Source organism: Vespula vulgaris, chromosome 3, assembly GCF_905475345.1.
Source record: "Vespula vulgaris chromosome 3, iyVesVulg1.1, whole genome shotgun sequence".
NCBI classification, from domain to species: domain Eukaryota; kingdom Metazoa; phylum Arthropoda; class Insecta; order Hymenoptera; family Vespidae; genus Vespula; species Vespula vulgaris.
Window position 1 is genome coordinate 616,111 of NC_066588.1, and position 22,710 is coordinate 638,820.

A 22,710-nucleotide genomic window follows, 5' to 3' on the forward strand; every position below is an offset into this window, starting at 1 on the left:
ATATAAACAATTTCGTACTTTCGTCCGATTGTGGATGAGAAAATAAGCGCGTGTGCAACTTATCAAACATTCTTTTAACATTAAATACATACGTACGTACGTTTAGTGACTAGATTTATCCAATAAATTTGATCGACGAGGAAAGTGTTCAAAGGAATGTCGACGTTGTTTCGCAACGATTTCATTTTTTATTTGAGTTACGTAACAAAATCGCGCACAGATTTGTTATGTAAAACAAGAAGAATGAAATGAATACGACTTTCTTCGTAAAAGGCAGACTTGAAAAAAATTTTTCTCGATCGATCTCTATATATATATATACATACATGTATGTGTGTGTATATATACATATATATATATAAATATATATAAATAAAACAAACAAAAAAATACACACCGACACATACACAAGGAAAAATACACGAACACACGAATGTACATACCTAACATTGCACTAATTTAGTATTGCCGCTGAGTATTACAACTAGTCACATAAGCCAAAAGTTTGTTACTCTCGTAAAAGTTTTCTTTTTTTCCAGTTTTATAAATAAAGAAGGTTTAAAAGCCCGAACAAATTATGTATATCGCACGATTTCATATCTTCTATATAAGATCGATCGCTATCAATCTTATCCCTTGTTGAAATGTTCGATTCGAATGCATTGAGTCGATTTTTTTCGAAGAGATTCAATACATGAAAAAAAAAAAGAAAGAAAAACCTCTGACTTTCCACTTCCGCATTTACATACGTACAGTTCGAAGTCGAGATTATCGCACAATCATCGTACGTCTAGTGTTGTTGTATGCAACTGCCATAAGTCGTGCGATAAGCGAACGAGAATCGTGCATTGTACTGTTGTGCGTTTAGAAAGCTGTTCCGTAGTATTTCTTTTTATCGTTAAGGAAATCTATTTTATTTCGGTACTCTTCTCGATCGATGCAAAAAAAAAAGGAAAGAAAAGAAGAAATAACGTTTATCATTATCTTCTTTTGTGACTTCGTTACGAAACATTCAAAATGTCGATCGCATCCTTCGTCTCCCTTTTTCCTTTCTCTTTCGACGCGATCGCTTGCTGACGTCGTCAGTTTATTTATCACATCGACTATACTAGGATAGAGGAACGTGCTAAGAATTCTATAAAGATTTCTATTGATATTGGTACGTATTTTAAAATACATACGAAATTTTAATTATATTATATAATAAACATAGTAAGAACAGAGTTTCGATATGGGATAAGGATTTATTATTATTAATTAAGGATAAGAAAGAAAAAAATGTACACCATTCGGTTACAAAAATTATTTCTATGTCCAGTTTCATAATTTTCGTTCGTCGATAGGATGTGTCGTAAACGTAAATAATTTAATATAAATCTGAAATTTTAAATATCGATAAGGAGAAAAAAACCGATCTTTGTGGAAAAAAAAGAAGAGAGAGAAGAATAATTCAACGCTATTTGATTACAAAAAAATTTCTTTTTATGTTCCGTTTCGCAAGTTTCATTCGCCGAACGGATATCGAAACGTAAACAAAGATTCTTTCGAGAGCGGTGTTAAAGATAAATAAACAACGTTAACATCTTTCGGTGATCTTTCACGCATGAACGCAAACGCGGATACGAAGCAAGCATTCTAGTCGAGTTATGCTAGCACGTCGGTCACGATATGTAACTTGTCTACCATTTTCAAATAGAAACTCAAGACGTTTTATTCTGACTGTCGTAACCGCGCTAATAAGTAGGTCTCACGCCGTTAGTCTTCACGAGGAAACACGCGAACCAAGTTATCGTCGTCGATCCGGAGCTACTTGAATGGATAACAAAAAAGAATAAAAAAAAAGAAAGAAGAAAGAAATAATCAAAGAGAATCTTTTCGTCTTTCTCTCGAACGAACTTGAACTTGAGAAGAACGAAGAAATTAGTCTTTTCCTTTTAGAGTATACCGTCGTTAATTCCGTAACGATACGTTTTGTAACGAAATCGTGGAGGGAAGGACTTCGATTGAAACACTTTCCTTGCGGTTGCACGTTACACGAGCGATACGCAAAACATCGAGAATAATCGGATAAAATAAGTTTAGATCGATAGAAGGATCAAGAAAAAATGTGGACAAAAGTGATCGTCTTAATCGTCATATACCTTTCGATGATTTTGAAAGTAAGGACGAAGGAGACGTGTAGCTTGGACAACGGAGATGGTAATTTAATCGTTATAACGTTATAGATATTCTGTTTACAATAAATTGCTTTAATGATTATGTTAGAAAAAGAACAGACTCGATTTCGTACGTTCGATTTGAGCAGATTTTCAAGAATCTCACGTCGGCTTGATCATCTCACCGATGATGTCGGAGTCGATGATTCGCGAACTCGAAGTTTATTGGAATCATCCAAAGTATCGAACGGATAGCGACAGGATCGCACTTTACAGGGATGATCCAGCGAATGGATCCGAACCGATTCTCATTTTGGAACCAAAATCGTCGAGTGGTATAAAGGGTACAGGAATTCAGGCCGAATATCTGCCTACTACGAATTTGACCTATCGTAGGCAATGTCTCGGTACGTTTTGAAAAAATGATTTTTTTTTTTTTTGTTTTATCGTGACTAAAATGTCACCTGTGTGCTCGTATTTAGAGTATTACGTTGCTTGGCTGAGGAATGGTACCCTGAGGAAAGTGAATTGTCTCGAAACTCGCCCCAATTGGATGGCCGAGAGGAAAGAGATTCTAGGTCCTCTTAAAATGAACAAAATATTTTTACCAGGCACGCACGATTCGGCGTCCTATGCGATCCACAAACGGGCCGATCGAGAAGACATTATTGAGAAATACGTTATAACGCAGGTGAAGATGGATTCGCGGGTCGATTATAAATCTTCTTTACGTCCGATCCGAGCAACATTCGAGATTTTTCATAGCTTTCAGGACGTAGACGTACTCGCGCAATTGATATACGGAGTACGATACTTGGACATTCGAGTTGGATATTATCCTCGCACGAACGAAATCTGGTGGGCTAATCACGGAATCGTACAGTTGATGCCATTACGAATCATCATCGAGCAAGTGAAAGAATTTCTCGATAATACCGAGGAGATCGTGATCTTTGACGTTCAAGAATTTCCAGTTGGTAATTATTATTGATGTTAAGGTGTCGATGTAAACCGCGAAAAAAATAATTTAACCGAACACCTGTTAATCGTCTTAATATGGGACACGTGCCTGACTTCAACAGGATTTCATAAGAACTTGTCCATACACCAGCAGTTCGTTAAATATTTGGAGAAACAATTTATGGGTTACTATTTACCTTACAAAACCGGTTGGTTCACAACATTGAATGCGATTTGGTCCTCGAAAAGGAGACTGATTATCGGTTACGATGAAAAACAAATTGTCAGCTTTTACGAAAGCCTTTGGCCTTGCGTTACCCATCAGTGGGGTAACGTTCGAACGATCGACGATCTATATCGTTATCTCAATCGCATCGAAACGTCGAGTCAATGGTAAAAGATCCTTGATCTTGACAAATTTTCTCTTTACTCCGATTTTGACCACCTACAATTTTGGTATCTTCCTTTCAGGGACAACAAAACAACGCCAAGATCCGCGATGGCGGAATTGACGCCTAATACGTGGGACGTGATTTTAAACAGATTGGGAGGTCTTCGTCGAATGGCCGATAGAGTCAATGCCAATGTCACGAGTTGGTATGCAACGAAATGGCAACGTACAGCTAACATCGTCGCGGTTGACTTTGTAAGAGGTTCTGGCATCGTCGAGACTTCTATCGAGTGGAATGATCGACGAAACTCCAACTGTTAAAAACAGTATAGAAATATATTTAATCTTGGATCCTATCGTCTACTGGTTCCGCTTGATCATAATACCTCATTTTTTTCTCACAAATTGCGAACGAATTCGCGATTTAGGCGCATCCTATATTGAAAATAGGCATATCCTATTTTTCCTGTCTTCTGTTATGAACGATTTTAACTCGACTAGATCATTTTTTTGCCTCGTTTTATCTCAAACAAAAAAAAACGAATCATATAATACATGTACTTTCTGCGTGACAAAGAAATTTCCGCCGGAAGAAGAAATAACAATACCGTCAAGGAGACTAATGGAAATAGTAAGTCGTGGTCGTACGTTGCGAGATATCAGTTCATCGTTTGTCACGGATAATGACGGTTGTCGATAGGAACAAAAAATAAGCTTGTTTGTCGCAGCACCAATTCCTTGGTTGAGATAATAAGTAAAAGAGCAAAATGTATGTACAGTTAATGACACGTATATCGATTGTGACATTGCTACTTTCGAATCGAGTTGCTACTACGATAGGCAATAACTTTTTCTGTCAAAACAACCAACAGTGTACGTTTCTTGAATATTGTCCAGATAAGGCGATTCTCATGAAAAGGAACGAACTTCCAATACACAGGTAGAAAGGTATATTCGATGCCTTTTGATAAAGAAGAACTTGTGTAAAGGCCTTATAAACTTGATTACAGTTTTCGTCAATCGATATGCGATTATTCTGCACTAAGACCGAAAGTGTGTTGCGATGTATCGAGTTACTCTTCTAGGCCATTATCACCCGAACAAAATATAAGATCACTTCTAGAGTCAAAATCGAATTGCGAATGTGGTAAAAGCCTTATTAAAAATAACATTGATACTTTTGGAACTTATCCTTTCTTAGCTAGAATAGGTTTCATAAGTAAGTATACTATCTATCGATCGTTGCCACATCAATACGGCGCACTTCAAATTTCTATTTTAATCCTATTTCATTTAATTGTAGATTTGCAAAAAGGAAACATGAAATATCCTTGCAGCGGTACGATTATAAACGAGAGAACAGTTATAACGACAGCTTCCTGTGCACTTGCTAATTCTCAAATATACAAATTGTATCCAGAGATACTTGATGTAATTTCAGTAGAGTAAATTGTATTAAACGTTTCATCGTTATTCTTTTTTTAATAGGTACGCTGTAGCCATCGGAGAATTTAATACCGAAACGGATCCAGACTGTAATCCCTTATTTTGTGGTCGCAACGTTCAACTTTACAATATATCCTATATAATAAAACATCCAAATTACTGTGCAGACACTTTTGCAAATAACATAGCACTAATTCATTTGGAGAAACCTATTCACTTCGAAGGTAAATATAAACGTATAAATTCATAAATTCGTTTCTTATGATCAATAACAAATCTTTATACGCAGTAACAGCGCAACCAGTTTGTCTATTACCCAGAGAAATTTATGTTAAAGCCGGTTCAAATACCGTGTTAATTGGCTGGGGTAAATTATCGAATCAAAAAGGTATTTGAAAAAAGCAGAAGAAAAAAATGGTCGTTTCGACGTTGTAAATTTCTTTCAGATTTGTCGACTATGCAACAAGAATTAAAAATGACATTGTTACCTAAACAAAACTGCTGGGACTTTCTGAATCAAGGATACTCTGTGGAATTGTGCGCTAGCGGAGAAACAGAACCTTGTTCGGCTTACAATGGAAGTCCTCTATTGTATAAATACAGCGATACATATTTTTTGGTATATCGATTATTTCTTACTCGTCAACATATACTCATAATACGTAAAGTTACGTTTCTAAATAATCTACTTTATGCCCCTAGGTAGGAATTCTATCCTATGGCTCAAATTGCGATGAGAAATCAAATTCACCGTTGGTTTTCGTAGATGTACAAAAATACGCAAGATGGCTTTTAGAAAATCTTTAGATGCTTTATACAAGAATACTTACAATTTGATTTAGCTTAAAGTCTACTTGAAATACATACATATGTTACATTTGTTCGTTTCCATCCATATCTCAAGAACTCCTTCTATCATTTATGTTTAAATATATTTAAATATTTGCCACGAGTCATTTCTTTGGCCTCCTCCATACCAAGTTGATAAGCCAAGTCGTGTAATTTCTTGACCTCCGATATGAGTCCCGTCATGGTTAAATTTCCCAATTCTATAATAAAAGTGATGTAGATACGCATTGGCACGTTACGTAATTAAACTTTTCTACCTATCAATTTTGTCGTCTACTCACGGTGTAACTGGTTTAGATCATCCGCCGTTAAGCCGGACGCCCAAGTAGCTGGCTCCAACTGCGGTGAATTTTGAGCTACAAACTCGTTAACACCTGGAACTTCATCGGTCGCTAATATATATGATATTTTATGCTTTTAAATGGAATAAACAATACCTGATAGTTAAGATTAATAATTATGCGAGATCAACTTACTTTGCTCTGGCCATAAATCCGGTGATGCTCGATCTAATTTTTCTAAGCTCATAAGACTCTCCTCTACGCAAGTCAAATCTATCCGTAAAAAGATAAAAGATAAATACCAGAGTGAACAATTTTTCTTTGTGATTTTTATATCACGCAATGTTATTTACAGATTTGATATTTTCATAAATGCAACCAAATACTAGAATAGTACGTCGATAGATGAAAAAAGAAAAAATACGTACCTGTTTGGTCCACAGGTTCATCCGTCGCCATATTGTTAGTAATTGCAATTCAAATGTTCATTCGATAAAGTAAACAAAATTAGAAGTAACATCGATAATGTAAACGAGATTGAGGATGAAAATACACGTTCACGAAAATACACCTTTTTATAAGTTTTATTCTTACTAAAAACATAAATAATATTTGAGAAGAAACGTAGATTAAGAATTGCCCTCGTTCGTAACGTGTTTTCGCAACTCTCTGGTTAATTCTATTTGTTGTTGAAGATTATAGATATTCTCTATTTTTCGGCGCTGTTGTCGTTCGATATCTCGCAATACACCCTCGTGAAGTAATTCTCTAAAAAAGTAAAACGAATGCATATAACCTCCAATCGAGAAAATATATTAATAAGTTATATTACCTGTCGTATTGTTGTTTGTAATGTACATATCCTATTATACTGACAGATATTAGACAACATGTTGCGAAAGTGAGTTTGGCAAGCGTTGACATTCTTTTCTTTCTTTTTTACCGTCTTATTTCATAAAGATTCTCCTTGTAACAATCGCAAACGGAAATTATCGAGTGTCGTTAAACAAAAACAATCGACCAATCGACGTCGGCCGATCTAATCGATACATAAACATTGTTATTTCTCTGGTAATATCGTATATACACAACGTGATACACAAAGAAAATTATTCGAGAAGTAATTCCTTGATTAACTCGGTAATAACATCGCTGCTTTTTTATCATTTTTAGTTACAAAATAACACGCGAACATGGTGATTAGTTTGACTTTTACATATTTATATAATTTTTATCTTGCAATGCTTATAAAGAATTAAGTGTCATCGTACATCTTCAAACACATTACAATGCAATGTACATGCATGAGACCATTAATTGGTGGCGACAATAATATATAAATTAATAACGATAAAATAATGATAGTTGTACGATCTGCAAAATTTAACGACTGAATATTAATTACTGTGATATACTGTAACAAATCTTGTTAGTATTATATAATGTTTGTTAATTTACAATAGTATGATCATGTATATTGCATGCCTGTTGTGTGTAATCATATGTATGTAGACATTTTTAAAGCTAAAAGTTTTGATAATTATTATCGTAGTTAAGTAGAAAAGTGCAAATGGTAGGAAAATAATTTTACGTTATTTACAGGCACATAATAAGGATTATACCCGTCTCAGTAAAAAACTATCGTATTTGCTGCGTCACGGTGCCATAAAAGAAGGATTATCGATCAAGGCAGACGGATTTGTACCGGTAGATCAACTTTTATCCAAAACTTTACACGGGTGTACCCTAGAAGATATAAAGAAAGTGGTAGAGACCAACGATAAGAAAAGATTCGTACTTAACGAGAATAATGGTACTTGGGAAATTAAAGCTACTCAAGGTCATTCTATAAACGAAATCGATAATTTGTCCTTAAAGCCGCTTGATCATGTTGATTTTGATATAATACACGGTACATATTATAGAAATTGGGAAAATATAAAATTAAAAGGTTTATCTTGCATGAGAAGAAATCATATTCATTTTTCGAAAGGATTAGATTTCACATGTGGATTGAGGAAAAGTGCGGACGTTTATATTTACATAGATTTTGAAAAAGCAAAAAGAGACGGATTGAAATTTTTCGAATCTGAAAATGAAATAATCCTTTGCGCTGGTAATGACAAAGGAATTATAGAAAAAAAATATTTTTTAAAAGTTTACTCAACGAATGGAAAGATATTGAATTTATATTAAATCTGTAAGATATAAAATATTTCATAAAAAAAATTGCATACCTGTACAGATACGTACCTATATGAGATATATATATTTCAGTATACATAAACTGTAATATTATAAAACTGTTAAATAATGGCAACTTATTGCGAAGTTTGTTCTTTACAATTAAATAACGATTATGCATTTAGAACTCACTTAACAGGCAAGAAACATTTAAAAAATTATCAACAAAAAGAATTTCAAAAGAAGATCCTTGAAAACTCTATATTTGTTTCTCCTATACCAAGATATTTTACTGCATGTAAATTAATCGAGTTTTTTCTACAATTCGGCTCCATAGACAGTTACAAAATTGGAGCGAATTATGCTATTATAACGTTTAATAAGAGGTATGGAAAAGTTTCAGCAATCGTCTGTATTAATTATTTAGTCAAATACTCTGAATACGTTACCTTCTTTTCTTTCCTTTTATTAGAGAACCCGTGAACTACTTACTAAACAATCCTATCTGGATAAACAAAACAAAATTGGATATTAAAAGAAGAACATTGAACAGTACGTTGTATATATTGTATCATACTATTATCGCGTATATTTCAGTATGCCTTTAACGAAATAATTTCAATTATTTATTTTAAGATCCAAAGAAGATGTGCAACGCTAATCCAACCGAGGTAGCGAAAGTTATAGATTACGATTCTATAAAGACTATATTTGAGGAAGAAACTACGTTTGACAATCAGCTCGCTGCATTTTTGAATGCAGTACTTCTTAGCAATGCCGAGGTTGAGACACGATATGAAAATATCTGTAAATCTTTGAGTCTTATATTTGCATCCGTATTTCCTAATTGTCAAACGTATAGATTTGGATCTACGCAGACAGGACTAGGATTTAAGGAATGCGACTTGGACATCTATATGGATATTGGTAAACTTAACTAGTAAACTTGGCGAGCTAGTTAAATTATTGATCAATTAATGCGATACTAGTGAAATATATCTTTAATTGTAATTAACGCTATCGACTTGTACTTCTTACAGGCGTGCCGATATGTGAAAGTAAAAATAGTCCTTGGACAATGAGGAAGGTATTTAAAGAAGTAAAATCTATCATGTACAAGATAAACAATGTATTCACCGACATAGTGCCAATACTGAAAGCGAAAACTCCTATTATAAAGTTTTATCACGTCCCAACAAAGATCTCCTGCGATATTTCCTTTAAAAATGGTTTTGGCATATATAACAGTGATCTAATAAAACACTGCCTATCGCTTGACATGAGATTAAAGCCATTAATGATTCTTATAAAGTATTGGGCAAGACAATGTAAAATATCCGGTTGTGGAAAGATATCTAATTATGCGCTAATAATGTTGATCATTTTTTATCTGCAACAAGCAGAGCCAAGCATACTTCCGCCTTTAAAGGAATTTCAGAAAACGTGCGTACCAAAAATTGTTAACGGTTGGCAAGTAAACTTTGATGAGAATATGGTATCGCCAGCAATTGTCAACAGCAACAACATACCTCAACTTCTGCTAGGTTTTTTCGAATACTACATTAATTTTCAATTCAAAACGAACGTCGTCTGTCCCTGGGATGGTATATCTCATACAAAAGAGGAATTCATCGAAGTAGACAAGTTGCCAAACTATATGGCACGGTATAAAGAAATTGCAATAACGGAAGATCTTAAGCTTGACATTGGTAAATTCGTTTGCATTCAAGACCCGATTGAATTAAATCGTAATGTTGCCGCCTCTACGTCGCAACGAACCATAACATTGTTTCAAGAATATTGCAAAGTGGGCGCGGACCTTTGTACGTCGGAGCGTGTGGACAATTACAAAAATCTTTTAGAATATCTATTTACATCCGTATCTAAACCAAATAACGACAATATACAGATAGTTATAGCAATACATGCTGGACCATATCTGAGTATCGGTTTGCCAGATAATTTCGAAGAGCGCGAGGACATAATTAATAAAGAGCAATACAAAAGAGATAATTGGTATTTTATAGTATTCAATCTAGTAAAAGACATCTTTGAAAAAGTGTATAAACTAAAAGTAGAAGTACTTTCTGCCGACAAAGAAGCCAAGCAACAAAAAATTGAAATCCTGTCGGATGTACATACAAAAGAACATAAGCAGTTTTTGTTGCACTGTGTGGGAACCAAATGTATATGGTCCAATAGAAAAGCCGGTGCAGTTAATCCAAATCCAAGCATGAGCGCCTTGGACAGAGAAGCAAGCATATCGGACAACGTACTAGAAGAGAACCGTAAAAGAGGTCGTCTCAGAGAAGTAAAACTAGACTTTATATGTAAATTTGAGAAGAAAGAGAACCCAGTGCACGTCCAATTAGAACTGATTAACAAGAATAGTAGAGCGAAACTTTTTAAGGAGTTTGGATACGCAGTTAGAGACAAAATACGAAGAATTGCTATGAATACTTTATTGCATATGCTACAACATGAGAAGCAGTACTAAGTAACATCTATTATGCTCGATTGTATCAATAAAAGTAAACCTTTGAAACTCCATAATGCGAAGGAATTTGGTGATGGGAAGGACCAAATATTCCGACAGCGATTGCCTTATTTCATTCAGTTGATCATGATATTGATATATTGAAAAAGTTTACAAGTAACTAAATAGAACAAAACACAATAATTGTCAATTGACACATATACATATCTTATTTTCTTAATATCTAGCGTGTTTAAAAAGATTATTTTTCTACGCAAGTATAATAATTCATGTATAGATGTTTTTTTTTCCATTTGTTCTCTCTCCGCCAAAAGAATCGAGACTGAGATTTTTTTGCTGTTTCTTCTTTTTTCTTTTTTCTTTTTTCTTTTTTCTTTTCTTTTCTTCTTTTTTTTTTTTTGCCGAGAAAAATATGCGTCGATAAGAAACGAATCATGGAAAGAGTCGTCAGTCTTGTCGTCGATCAGCAATCGTGCGTAAGAATTGTATGAATGCGTGTATCGGCATATTTAAACTTCAAGAAAATTCGAATCGTATTGATTTGTAAATTAAAACGGATCAAACCGATCCTTTGATCATAATAAATATGAATATTTACTTCTTTCAATTCCTTATGAATAAAAGTTTATTGATAAGCATAAATAATTTGACGTAAAGAAAGTTTGTCATTGACACCGATGATGATCATGTATACGAAGAGTTATAGGGAAATAAAGAATCGGACGTTGATCATATAAAACACTAGCTCGAGCCGAAGATTAGTTGGTTCGATTTCTTGTATTGGTAATCAAAATGGCGGGTTAGTAATGTGTCGAGTATTTGTCGTGTTTTTAATTCTTCGGATTTGGAGTATTTAATATTAGTGTTGTAAAATCTAGGAAAGAATATGAATTGGCGATTGTTTAGTTAGATTTATCATTACGTCTCATTTTTACACGATATCGTCGTTGGGATTAAGATAGGTATATACAAAAACAATATCGATTCATGCACCAGAGAAACAAAATAAAGACAGATATATTCGGCTGTGAGTTAATTACGATTGCGCTCGTTTCTAGCAGTGAAAAGCATGTTACCTTTTTTGAATCGCATTAAATTCCTATTTATGTAGCTTATCAGAAAAATATGTCTGACAATGTGAATGCATGAATAGTTGAACAGATCCGGAGATCAGAAATTTAACGCAGCAGCGAGTAACGAGCCATTGATGGGTTTTATGCTTAATGAATAATGTGAAAGAAGAGTAGAGATATATCGAATTAAAGCTCGAAAGGTTCACACCGAAACGTTTTAATATCTTACGCTTGGTGTACTTTGCAGTTACCAATCCTGATTTTCTTTTAACGTATTTGAACGATGCTTACCGAAGATTATAGACGTGTATATTTTCATGTAGCTATTCTCTTTGTATCTATTATAAATAAGTATGTACTATTTATAACAGTTATGCTTTGCCTGTCTTTGTCTTAAATACAGTTAAATTTTAATAAACGTAAGAAGCTTCTCAAAAGATACCGACCTTTCGTATTCTCCTATGTTTGAAAAACTGAAACCTCACAGAATAATTACAGTTTTTAAGCGAAATGAGTGATGTCGCCAAGATGGAAGAGTTTTATACGACTACCATTAAAAAGGAGATCGATAGCGAAGCTGATGATACGTCGCAAGAACACCAATCTACCGTTGTGAAAAAAGAGTCTATCATCAAGAGTACCAACGAAGACGTGCAACGTGCCATCGAAGGTCTCAAGGAGATACCAGATGAAGAACTGCAAGAGTTCTTAGACGACGACTTTATGGAAGGTCTCAATGTCGTCGACGCTTGGGAAGGAGAGGAAGACAGGAATCGCGAGGAGCAAAAGCCTCGAATTAAAGAGCACGAAGAAAGGCAACCATCTAGGTAGCGATTCTTACTTTATTAAGAAAGATGTTTCCTTAATTATAAGTATCAGCTTCGATCTTCTACTACCTTTAACGTATTGTTTCCGTGGCATTGAGAGAACGTCGCTTCAACGATTTGGTAGGTAATAATCGGTATCGTTGCCTGTGATCTCTACATACGATACATGTTTTGTTCTTTTGTCTTTTTTGTTTATAAATATATATATATATATCAAAAAAAAAAAAAAATAATAATAATAATAATAATAATGATAGTAATAATAAAGATAAGAAATAAAAAATAAAAAGTAAAATAAAAGTAAGAAATAAAAAATAAGAGGAAAGAAAAAACACATACATAGTTAAAAAGAAGTTATGTCTCAGTTATTGCAAGCCAGTGACATTCAGCAGAGAGTGATGGAAAAAATAATTATAGGGAGCGCTATCGCAGAGAACGTAAACGGTCTTACAGTCGTGAGAAACCAAAACGAGAGGAAAAGAAACGCGAGGAGATTCGGCGAGACCCTTCTAAGAGCACAAAGGACATAGAGAGAGATAAAATGCGTACGAAAAGGGACAACGAGAGTAAGTTGTTGGCGGAGAAAGAAAAAGCCATAAAACACCTGCTCGATTCGGACAACGTGGTACCACCGGGCACCGAAAGCGAAGCTATTCAGAGTATCACGGATAAGCAAAACGAGGAACGAGTACAAATGCGTAGTCGAAGAAGTAGAGAACGTCGTAGAAGTCCGGAAAGAGCAAAGTTAAGTCCAGTACGTAGAAAAAGTTACGATCGGTTCAGAGCAAGCCCGCACAGAAGAATTTTGAGTCCTGTCCGTCGTAGAAGTCCGTTCAGAATGAGCCCGGAAAAAAGGAGAAGTTCGCCGAGGATAAATTGCGATCGTAGAAGTCCTCTCGTATTATCGCCCGAGAGACGAAGAAGTCCGTACAGGCGATTAAGTTGGGAACGAAGATTGAGCGCGGATAGAAGATGGAGCGCCGAACGACATAGGAGAAGAACGGAAATGCACGAACGGTAAGAGAACACGCATACTTTCTATATAGAAAAATACGTTAGTACAGATAGATCCCCATACGATCGCGATCTTGCGCGATACGATCGAGTAAGCGGGGCTTTATCGTAATACCACGAGTAGTTTAGAACAAAGGGAGAATATTTAAATTGTAACTTTGAATTGTCAAGACGAAGAAGTCGATCTCGTGATCGGCAACGAAGTCGCAGCATGGAACGTTTCCGAAGAAGGTCCCGTTCGCCGATCAACAGGAGGTACAGTCCAAGACGTCGAAGTCGTACGCGCAGCAGGTCGTTGGAACGACGTACCAGGAAACGATCGCCCTTCATCAACGAACTCGCGAGGCAGTTGCGAAACGAAGCGATGATATCGAATTCTACGTACATATCGGCGTCGTCGATGGAAGGGATATCGCCGATCATGAACGCGCCTGTGTACACGCAGGAGGCGGAAGTTCGAGCACCGTTGTCGCAGCCTTACATGCATCAGGGTGGGCCACCGACGACGGCGCAACCACCGCAACCGCCTCCACCGCCTTCCGTTCTGCCGATGCCGTCGGGTGTGCCGCAATTCATCAATTTCGATATTCCCGCACCCCCGCCGTCTATGGGCTTCGACGCCGCTTCTTTACATCCGATGCCACCCGCTCACTATTCCTCCGGACCCGTGATGTACAATCACAATGCGGTACAAACGAACGCGGGAATGACGACGCAAACGGGACCCAGAACTGCCCTACTACCGACGCCGCAACAAGCCACCCCACAGCCGGTGCCTGCACCAGGAACGATGGATCACCAGGTCATGGGATACGTTCCGCAACACGGATTACCTCCGGTCGTCTCGCACCTAGACCCATCCAACAACGCCGGCAAGCCCTCCAACGCGTCCGTGGTCCTTCCGCCTTCTTCTCCAAACTACAAAGACCGTAGGCCGTCGCTATCCTCGCACAACGGATTCCAGCCTCGCGAAGAACGCTTGAAGACTCCCGAACCGCCCGTCATCTCCGATACCAAAGTAAACACTTTATGTATCATAGCGATAATATTTCATTCGTTCGTTCGTTCGTTCGAGATCTTCGACGAGCGCGAAATCGTCGTTGCCAACGATAACGCGGCGACGCATTCGTCCGACGTATTCATTCACACAACACGCATATATCACACCTACTAAAACCCGTTTCTGTTTCATATCCGGAGAAGCTATTAATCGATCACTTTGCATTTAAACTTGCAGCAATTCGAAAAGACCAGCTTGTCCAGTCTACTGGAAGCGTCTGTTTCCGCTAAAGGTGCGAGTATGAGCTTTTCTTTATTTTGCGATCTAACGAATTTGTGAATCAATCTCAGTTCGTACGAGTTGACACGATGTATTAATACCCTTGCATTTTCTTTTTTATATCCTTTAGATTCGTCTAGTCCTCCGGTCTTGTATCCAGGTGAGAATCTTAACGTTAACGATATTAAAGCGCTTCCGATCGCGTTTCGTGTCGTTCGATCGACGGGTATGTCGCCACGGTGTTACGAGGCTTTACGAAAGAAAGAAAGAAAAAGAAAGCGAAACGAAAGGCACCGTCGCGCGTGCGAGAAACGCTCGCGAAGCATGAAAACGATAGGGAAAATACAGTATAAACGCGACCAATGTGTTCTCTCTTATTAATCGTAGGTGGAATTTGTTTTTTCCATCGCAGGATTCAAGCCAGAAATACTACGGCATTGCGAGCACGCGCTACGTGAACTTCCGATCGAAGATCCACGTTTAAAAATGAAGGGCAGATTTTTCTTTGACCCTAACAAGGGAGACAGTAACAACAAGTACGAGGAATACCCTTCGAACTCCGTACTCTTGCAGAAAGGCAAGAACAAGATATATTGGGAGGAGGATGACGTGCAACAGTACAACGCGACCGTGACGAAGCAAGCCGTGCAAACTCACCAAAAGATTTGTCAGACCGAGGAGATCGAGACCGACACCAAGTACGTGGAAGCGCGCGTCGATATGGTCGATTTCGAGATGCAAGTGTATCCGGACGACATCGAGGAGGTCGCCAAAGAGGAAAGGAAATCGATCATGGATAGACTCGATTGGAAGATACGAGATAAACATCGAGAGACGGACGACCTAAGGTGGAGCTTGAGCAATTCGTCGCAGAAACGTCCGTGGAAGAAGGGATCGTCGCCTGGCAGAAGGTCGGCCGAGCGCGAGCATCATCTCGAAACCGTACCGTCGCCCGAACATCCATCGAGAAACTTTAAAATGGACTCCCCTATGAGAAGTAGAGACAGCTATTCCAGTCACAGGGGATCGTTTCGCGATCATTACGACAGATATTCGCCGAATTGCAGACGCTCGACGAACATGGACGATTTTCGCGAGAATAGAAGCGATCGTAGTCACGGCGAAAGCCCGATGAAACTGGAGGATTCCGAGGAAGATTCGGACGACACGTTTACATTCCAAAGAGAGATATGGGATTGGTACGGAAGAGGGAAATCGTTGCGAGGGAAGACTAATGCGACGAGAGGGAAATATTCGGGAGGTAGACCGTATCGCGGACGATGCGCTTTCCACAAGTTCTAATCTCATATAGATTATACGTGTAGTAGAGTAAATATATTGGAAACAATTATACTGCGAGGATGCACAGTCCGACGTACGAAATCGATGGTTAACGGTATAAGAGTCGGACTGTGTGTCGTTGTTAAGAAAAAAAGAAAAAAAAAGAAAAGAAAAGAAAAGTCGTCGCGTACGTTATATATATGTATGTATGTATGTATGTATACGTATACGTATGTATCAACGATTAACTGTATCGGTCGGCGACCGACGAGTTCGAGCGTAACATTTTTTCTACGCGCGAAAGACACGCGAACCCGTCGACGAAGTGCGCGCGTGAGTTTTCAAAAGTGCGAGCGCAGAGAGGGGAAACGCGATTTACTTGCTCTGCACAAAAAAAAGAAAAAAAAAAGAAATACCGTAATACGGTGCCTACGAAAAGCATCGAGTCGCAATCCGTTTTTTCGCCATGACTCTTTTTACATTCTTGCGGCTCTTTCGTTTGTTTTTATATCATTTTACCGAAAAGCCAACGCGCGAGAGAAGAACAAAAGTACATTTTTCATACCGATCGCTTTTGCGTACGGTCGTCGCAAAAAATCGGTTGCGTCGACGTCTTTCGTGGCTATCGTATGTCGTTCGAAGGAACAGCCAGGAAAAGCTTTTAGCTTTTCTACCAATGGAAAGATTATGTTTTTTCAAATATACACTTACACCGATGATCCTTTATGCGTTTCGTCAATCATTACGAACCCCTACGCGATCGATCTACGCGTCGATCGCACAAGTACCAAAATTTCTCTTCTCGTTCCCTATCTCGAAGAATCGAATTAAATTCGAAGCGGTTTGATTCGCGCGCGTCTACGTTTCGACGAACGGACGTCACGTAGCGCGCGCGTTTGGACGAATCGGAGGCAAGGAGGAGCGGACCAATAGGAAATCTGCGACGCGTTCGTCGCGAGAAGGGACGCGATTGGACGAGGTCGCTGATTGGACGAACGCGGCCGAGCGACCGCGAGCAAAGGCGAACGGAGGTTGGTAGAACTCGGACGTCCCGTAGGAAGACGAGAGTTCGACGAGAAAGAAAGGAAAGAGCGAGGAACGCTAGCGCCAGCGGTCCGCGCGACGGAAATTCGAGGAAACATTCGGCATGGATCCAGCTCCATGTTCGGCCGTGAAAGCGATGCGGTGTCCCCGCGGTTAGGGCGTAAGATTCTCGTGTCTTTGGCGAGAACGTGGTGCGTTTTGTACGGGTCGACCGGCGAATCGGTCGACGTAAAAGGGCGCGCTATCGCACGTAAATCGTATCGGGAGTTCGGTACACGGTGGTGGTGGGTGTGCGCGCGTCGAGGTAGAGCGGCGTGGCGGAGCGACTCGAGAGACTCGTGGAGAGGAATACGACAAGAGGAAGTAGAAGTGGAAGAAGAAGAAGAAGGAGAAGAAGAAGAAGAAGAAGAAGAAGAAGAGGAGGAGGAGGAGGAGGAGGAGGAGGAAGAGGAAGAAGAAGAAGAAGAAGAAGGTGGTGGTGGTGGAGGAGGAGGAGGTAGCGGTGTTGTTGGTCGATTTGGAAGGGAAGGAGGAGGATCGCGAGGTGCCTCGAGAAGAGGAAGGAGAAAAAGAAGGTTTGTCCTCGTCGACGTCCGCTCGTCTTCCTCGTCACGGCGGGGTACGGTGTCGCGAGACTCATCGTCGGCCGAAGGGCTCGTCGTCGAAGCGTGTCATCGTTGTCGTTGTCGTCGCCGTCGTCGTCGTCGTCGTCGTCGTCGTCGTCGTTGTCGTCGTCGACGGTGACGCCGGCCGCGGCGGCGCGTGGTGCGAGGACGAGGTGAATGCACGGCGGCCGCGGTGTGTGTGTCAGTGGTGTGCTCTCGTGTCTTCGTCGCTCGTGGAAACCCGCCAAAAGCCGCGGCCGCGAACAAGCACCACTAGGATTAGCAGTGGCGTGTGCGACAGCTGGACCGAGATCGTCGTCGTCGTCGTCGTCGTCGTTGTCAGTGCAAGCGAACGCGCTGTATCGAAGAAAACCGAAGAGAAGGGAAAAGGACAGCGGAGGAAAGAAATTGGTAGGACAGAAGTATTCTTGGTATCGGCACGTTGCATCGTATTTCTCGTACGGACGTCGTACCGTTTCGAAAACGGGTATCGTCGCGACGTTTCTGGACCAAAACTACCGCTACTACGAAGAGCAGTAGCATCGTTAACGGCAGTAGCAGCGGCAACAGCAGCAGTAGCAGTAGTAGTAATAGCAGCAGCAGCAGCAGCAGCAGCAGCATCGGCGGCGTCAGCGCACGACGGTGGCGGCTGCGTTCTGTTATTATTTTGCCGCGGTGCTTTTGACCCTTCGAACCGGGCGAGTTCATTGCGGCAGTGTCGCGGGGGTGTTTGCCCGACGTCTAGCGCACCACTCGGCAGCAGCAGTAGCGGCGGCGGCGGCGGCGGCGGCGGCGGCGGCGGCGGCGACGACGGCAGTGGCGCCAGAGGACGACGTCGCGCGAGCGCGTCCGCTCGCACTCGCGCTCCTTTTGCATCTTTCACCTCCTCGTGCCCGATAACCTATCGGGTGATCGCGCGAGAGAGCGCCGCCTCGAGAGTAGAAGAGGAGCCGTCTCTTTATCTTCTCCTCTTTCTCTCTCTCTTTCTCTCTCTCTCTCCTCTCTCTCCGCTCCTTCCTCGAGACGACGCAAGCACCGCGGTGAGAAAGGTGCGCTGCGGAGTACCACGTGATACGGTACAACACCTCTTCGCCTTCTCTTTGTTTTCCTTCTTGCTCTTTTTGCCGTCGTCGTCGTCTTCGTCGTCGTCGTCGTCGTCGTCGTCGTCGTTATTATTATCGTCGTTGTTGTTGTCATCTTTAACAGCAGTGATAACGGTAGCAGCGTGAACGTCACTCGACAACGACGCATCGAGATCGTTCGTATCGTAATTTTCGAAGCGCGTTAAACGCACGAAAAACAAAGAGAGGCAACGTCGATGATATCGTCTGTTCTCTCGTAAAGAGTACGACGACGACGACGAGACAGCAACAACGCAACGCGGCAACAAAAGCCGAAAGCTATCGGAAGCAACAGCAGCAGCAGCAGCCGCAGCAGCAGCAGCAGTAGCAGTAGCAGTAGCAGTAGCAACGAGAAAAGCGAGGGAAGGAAGGCACGAGACGCGTCGCGCTCGGGAGTGTCCGCCGCGTGCGTCGGTGATCGGCGAAGAAAGGAAGAGAGAGAGAGAGAGAGAGAGATAGAGGGAGGGGGAGGGGAGGGAGGAAGATAGAAGGGGGACAAGGAAGAAGGAAAGAAGCGAGAGAACCATCCTCGCTAGCACTCTCTCTCTCTCGCGCGAGCGCGAGCGTTGGAAGAAGCAGGCAGGAAGGACGTCGTTAACGGCTCCGCGACGCGCGTTGTTTCATCGTCGACGTCGTCTCAACGTCGTCGACGTCGCTGACGTCAGATCCCGCGAGTTCCACGTGCGCGCGTGCTACTCGTGTTTGCTAGTGTCCTCGTCGTCGTGTCGTCGTCGTGTCGTCGTGTGTCGCGTATCCGAGTCGCTCGATCTGTCAGCGGCACGCCGTTTTCGTCGTGTATATCGACGTCGCGTGGTTCGTGGAAGGAGAAGACGGAAGTCGGACATTTTAAACGCGACGACGAAGGTACACACAGGTGTCCACGTGCTACGTTAACGCGCGACAGGAATAGAGCGGCGGAGAACGATATCGAAGGAAACAGTTTCTACCGACGGTTATTCGATTTCATGGCTACGACCTGATTATTTCTTCGTCGAGGCTCGATCGGACAAAAGGAAAGGCAAGTAAGCAAACAGGCGAGCGAGCGAACGAACGAACGAATGAACGAATAAGCGAGCGAACGAGCGAGCGAGAGAACGAACGAGCGAACGAGCGAGCGAGCGAGCGAGCGAGAGAACGAACGAACGAGCGAACGAACGAACGAGCGAACGAGCGAACGAGCGAGCGAGCGGGCGGGCAGGCAGAAAGAGAGCCGCGAAACAAGAGGGGTAGGAGTGAGCACGGTGTGCGCAACGGTGTGTCGTGTTCGGAGGAAGGGAGAGCGAAGAAGAAATCGGGACTTTCGGTGCGCGTCGCGCGCCTTGACCAAGCGTGCGACAAAGAAAGAGAAGGAGAAGGAGGAGGAGGAGGTGGTGGCGAAGGAAGCGGGGAGGGAGAAGAGAGGAAAGCACCGTCCGAAGGCCGAGCGTGTGTGACAGTTCGCCTTCCGTGGTCCGACTCCTTCGCGTTTCGTGGCGACGTATCGCCTTTTTCTCCGCCTTGTGTTTTTCCACTTCCGCGTGTTGCGTGTGCGTGTGTGCGTGCGTGCGTGCGTGCGTGCGTATGCGTGCGTGTGTCCGATCCACCCCCTCCGTCTTACATCTTGTTTTCTTTTTCCTCCCTTCTTACGTTCCTAGTGTCAGCACTGCCAGCAAGCTAGTGTGCCGCTGTTGTCGTCGGTAAAGTGCTTCGCAAAGAGAGAGAAAGATATATATATATATATATTATTCACATATACACGCGCATACGTATATACGTGCTATATTATTATTATATTTCGGTGAGACAGGCGCGCGTGGCCTCGAGCGTCGTCGCGTGTGTTAGTGGAAGAAGAGGAAGACGACGAAGGAGGAAAGAGGAGAGGAAAGAACGAAGGGGAACTGGCGGAGGTGGTGGTGGTGGTGGAGGTGGAGAAAGTGGAGGAGAAGAAGAAGAAAAAGAAGCAAGGTGCTGGTGGACGACGCCTCTCGAGTCTTCTTCGTCGAGCACCACCGAGGTATCTTCCTTTCTTCTTTTTTCCTTTTCCTATCTTTCCTTCTCTCTTCCTACTTCCTGCATACGCACGCTCGCTCGCTCGCTCGCTCGCGTACGAACCGTTCGTCGTACTGGTACGCGAAGCCGACCGCGTGTTTTCCTCTGTAATATATACGACGTACGTACGTAGGCGAAGGAACGCGCGCGCTCTCGTGCGGCACTAACCGTTGCCGTCGTCGTCGTCGTCGTCGCTGTGTCGTGTCGTGTCGTGTCGTCTCGTCTCCGTCGCCGTCGTCGAGTTGAGGTTAGGTCTGCCAACGGACGAATCGCTATCGTGCTGCGTATTTCGAGGCATACGTATCGAAGTGGACGATCGAACGAAGAGTGGAGAAGCGCGTGCGACTCCGCTCCTATGCGCGATCCTTTCCTACGGTAAACTTCCGTTCGTACTCTCTCTCTCTCTCTCTCTCTCTCTTTTTCTCTCTCGTGTTTTACGTTTCTACGTCTTTCTCTCTTCCGCCGACAAACTGTGAAGTTTCATCTTACTCTCGTCTTTTTCCTTCCCCTTCGGTTGATTCGACGGGCCAAAGTGTCGTCGTTGTGTCGTGTCGTCGCGCACACCGCATGAAATCTCGAACGACACGTTCGCGAGTTTGGGTGAAAGTTCGAGAGTGTGCGCCGTTGTCGTCGTCGTCGTCGTCGTCGTCGTCGCCGCTGCTGTGTCTGCTGCTTTGCCGTGCTGCTGTTGCTGCTGTTACTGTTATTGCTACTGCTACTGCTACTGCTACTGCTACTGCTACTGCTACTGCTACTGCTGCTACCTTCAGAGGTTAAGTCACTGTCCGTCAGAACTTAACCTCAAAAATTATCGATGGAACGTCGTGCCTTCGTACTTTAACCGTCGTCGTTGTTCTCCTCGGTGTCGGGCGATACGTCTCGATCTTTCCTTGCATATTTTTCTTTCTTTTTTTATATATATTTTTTTCTCCCCCCTCTAGCAAAGAACGATAAAACCATCCTCGTGAGATTCTACGCTCTTTCGTATTGTCGCGCAATCGTATGCGCGCGCGTTCTCTCTCTCTCTCTCTCTCTCTCTCTCGGTAAGTCGCACGTAGCAAATATGTATGTACGTCGTCGAAGCTTCCTGTGTCGTTGATAGATCTCTCCTTATCGACGCCGTGCGCGTCTCGATCTAGACGAATACCGTTCGAAACTCTTTCCTCGATCTTTCCTGTTTTCTTTTATTTTTCTCTTTCTTTTTTTTTCCTACTTTGGAAGCAACTTCTCTCTTTGTCGTCGTTCGTTCGTCTTTCGTTCGTTGTTTCACGTCGAACGTTACTTTTCGAACATCGATCTCTCGATAGCGATAGCTTTCGTTGTAACGATAATGAGAATATTCCCCGACGTGGATGAGTCACGCACGTGGCGCCATTAGAGGAAAGAAAAATGGAGTACGACGTGTACCGCGTGTCATGCCGCTGTTCGAAGAGGACTCGTTAGCGTTTTATATATATATATATACATAAAAAAATCCAACTTCGAAATTTCCTCGCGCGCTCGAAGATATCGACGATACGAGGGTGAGTCATCGACCGTTGTCATCTTCGACGACATTTTATTCATCGATGTCGGAAAATAACGTTTCGTACGTTAATGAAAAAAGAAACGACAGACCACGAAAAAAGTACAGACGAGTATATCCGCAACTTTGCGTTGAACGCTTCGTTCTAA

At 41.6% G+C, this 22,710-nt stretch overlaps 7 protein-coding genes across 15 annotated transcripts in view; 5 read left to right on the plus strand and 2 right to left on the minus strand.

Moving 5' to 3' along the window:
- The first annotated feature begins 730 nt into the window (after nt 1-730).
- On the plus strand, nt 731-3,828 carry LOC127062720 (PI-PLC X domain-containing protein 1). 2 transcript variants are annotated; one of them, XM_050991405.1, is made up of 6 exons: nt 731-2,199; nt 2,266-2,563; nt 2,639-2,847; nt 2,929-3,133; nt 3,239-3,509; nt 3,588-3,828. In XM_050991405.1, exons 2-6 carry the CDS (start codon nt 2,344-2,346, stop codon nt 3,826-3,828), a joined length of 1,146 nt encoding a protein of 381 aa, XP_050847362.1. In that variant the 5' UTR covers nt 731-2,199; nt 2,266-2,343. The 2 variants fall into 2 exon arrangements, with proteins under 2 accessions (XP_050847362.1, XP_050847361.1); XM_050991404.1 differs by having other exon boundaries at nt 2,306-2,563.
- A 446-nt stretch (nt 3,829-4,274) lies between these two features.
- Nucleotides 4,275-5,830, plus strand: LOC127062733 (venom protease-like). 3 transcript variants are annotated; one of them, XM_050991424.1, is made up of 7 exons: nt 4,275-4,447; nt 4,518-4,726; nt 4,811-4,919; nt 4,996-5,177; nt 5,243-5,341; nt 5,400-5,572; nt 5,656-5,830. In XM_050991424.1, the coding sequence occupies exons 1-7, from the start codon at nt 4,275-4,277 to the stop codon at nt 5,758-5,760; spliced, it is 1,050 nt and encodes a 349-aa protein (XP_050847381.1). In that variant the 3' UTR covers nt 5,761-5,830. The 3 variants fall into 3 exon arrangements, with proteins under 3 accessions (XP_050847381.1, XP_050847379.1, XP_050847380.1); XM_050991422.1 differs by having other exon boundaries at nt 4,518-4,919; XM_050991423.1 differs by having other exon boundaries at nt 4,518-4,919; nt 5,660-5,830.
- On the minus strand, nt 5,655-6,661 carry LOC127062754 (protein lin-52 homolog). 3 transcript variants are annotated; one of them, XM_050991456.1, is made up of 4 exons: nt 6,512-6,661; nt 6,279-6,356; nt 6,084-6,176; nt 5,655-6,002 (listed from the first exon to the last, which is right to left on the minus strand). In XM_050991456.1, exons 1-4 carry the CDS (start codon nt 6,540-6,542, stop codon nt 5,869-5,871), a joined length of 336 nt encoding a protein of 111 aa, XP_050847413.1. In that variant the 5' UTR covers nt 6,543-6,661; the 3' UTR covers nt 5,655-5,868. The 3 variants fall into 3 exon arrangements, with proteins under 3 accessions (XP_050847413.1, XP_050847412.1, XP_050847411.1); XM_050991455.1 differs by having other exon boundaries at nt 6,084-6,182; XM_050991454.1 differs by having other exon boundaries at nt 6,084-6,194.
- LOC127062755 (protein PET117 homolog, mitochondrial) lies at nt 6,650-7,141 on the minus strand. The gene is made up of 2 exons (XM_050991457.1): nt 6,916-7,141; nt 6,650-6,851 (listed from the first exon to the last, which is right to left on the minus strand). Exons 1-2 carry the CDS (start codon nt 7,005-7,007, stop codon nt 6,713-6,715), a joined length of 231 nt encoding a protein of 76 aa, XP_050847414.1. The 5' UTR covers nt 7,008-7,141; the 3' UTR covers nt 6,650-6,712.
- On the plus strand, nt 6,846-8,279 carry LOC127062750 (tRNA 2'-phosphotransferase 1). 2 transcript variants are annotated; one of them, XR_007781188.1, is made up of 2 exons: nt 6,846-6,984; nt 7,686-7,825. XR_007781188.1 is itself a non-coding variant. In XM_050991449.1 (2 exons), the coding sequence occupies exons 1-2, from the start codon at nt 7,277-7,279 to the stop codon at nt 8,277-8,279; spliced, it is 597 nt and encodes a 198-aa protein (XP_050847406.1). In that variant the 5' UTR covers nt 7,158-7,276. The 2 variants fall into 2 exon arrangements, 1 of the variants encoding a protein (XP_050847406.1); XM_050991449.1 differs by lacking the exon at nt 6,846-6,984 and adding an exon at nt 7,158-7,279 and having other exon boundaries at nt 7,686-8,279.
- A 117-nt stretch (nt 8,280-8,396) lies between these two features.
- LOC127062180 (uncharacterized) lies at nt 8,397-16,964 on the plus strand. The gene is made up of 10 exons (XM_050989931.1): nt 8,397-8,653; nt 8,740-8,819; nt 8,904-9,194; nt 9,308-10,761; nt 12,330-12,664; nt 13,082-13,681; nt 13,850-14,696; nt 14,916-14,970; nt 15,088-15,117; nt 15,370-16,964. The coding sequence occupies exons 1-10, from the start codon at nt 8,397-8,399 to the stop codon at nt 16,257-16,259; spliced, it is 4,839 nt and encodes a 1,612-aa protein (XP_050845888.1). The 3' UTR covers nt 16,260-16,964.
- Nucleotides 16,965-18,783: 1,819 nt separating this feature from the next.
- Nucleotides 18,784-22,710, plus strand: part of LOC127062706 (serine/threonine-protein kinase minibrain) — a 49,562-nt gene continuing 45,635 nt past the window's right edge. The window contains exon 1 of one of the 3 annotated variants that reach the window (XM_050991369.1): nt 18,784-21,001. The gene's annotated coding sequence lies outside the window, so the exon portion shown is untranslated. The other 2 variants (XM_050991372.1, XM_050991370.1) reach the window with 2 other exon arrangements.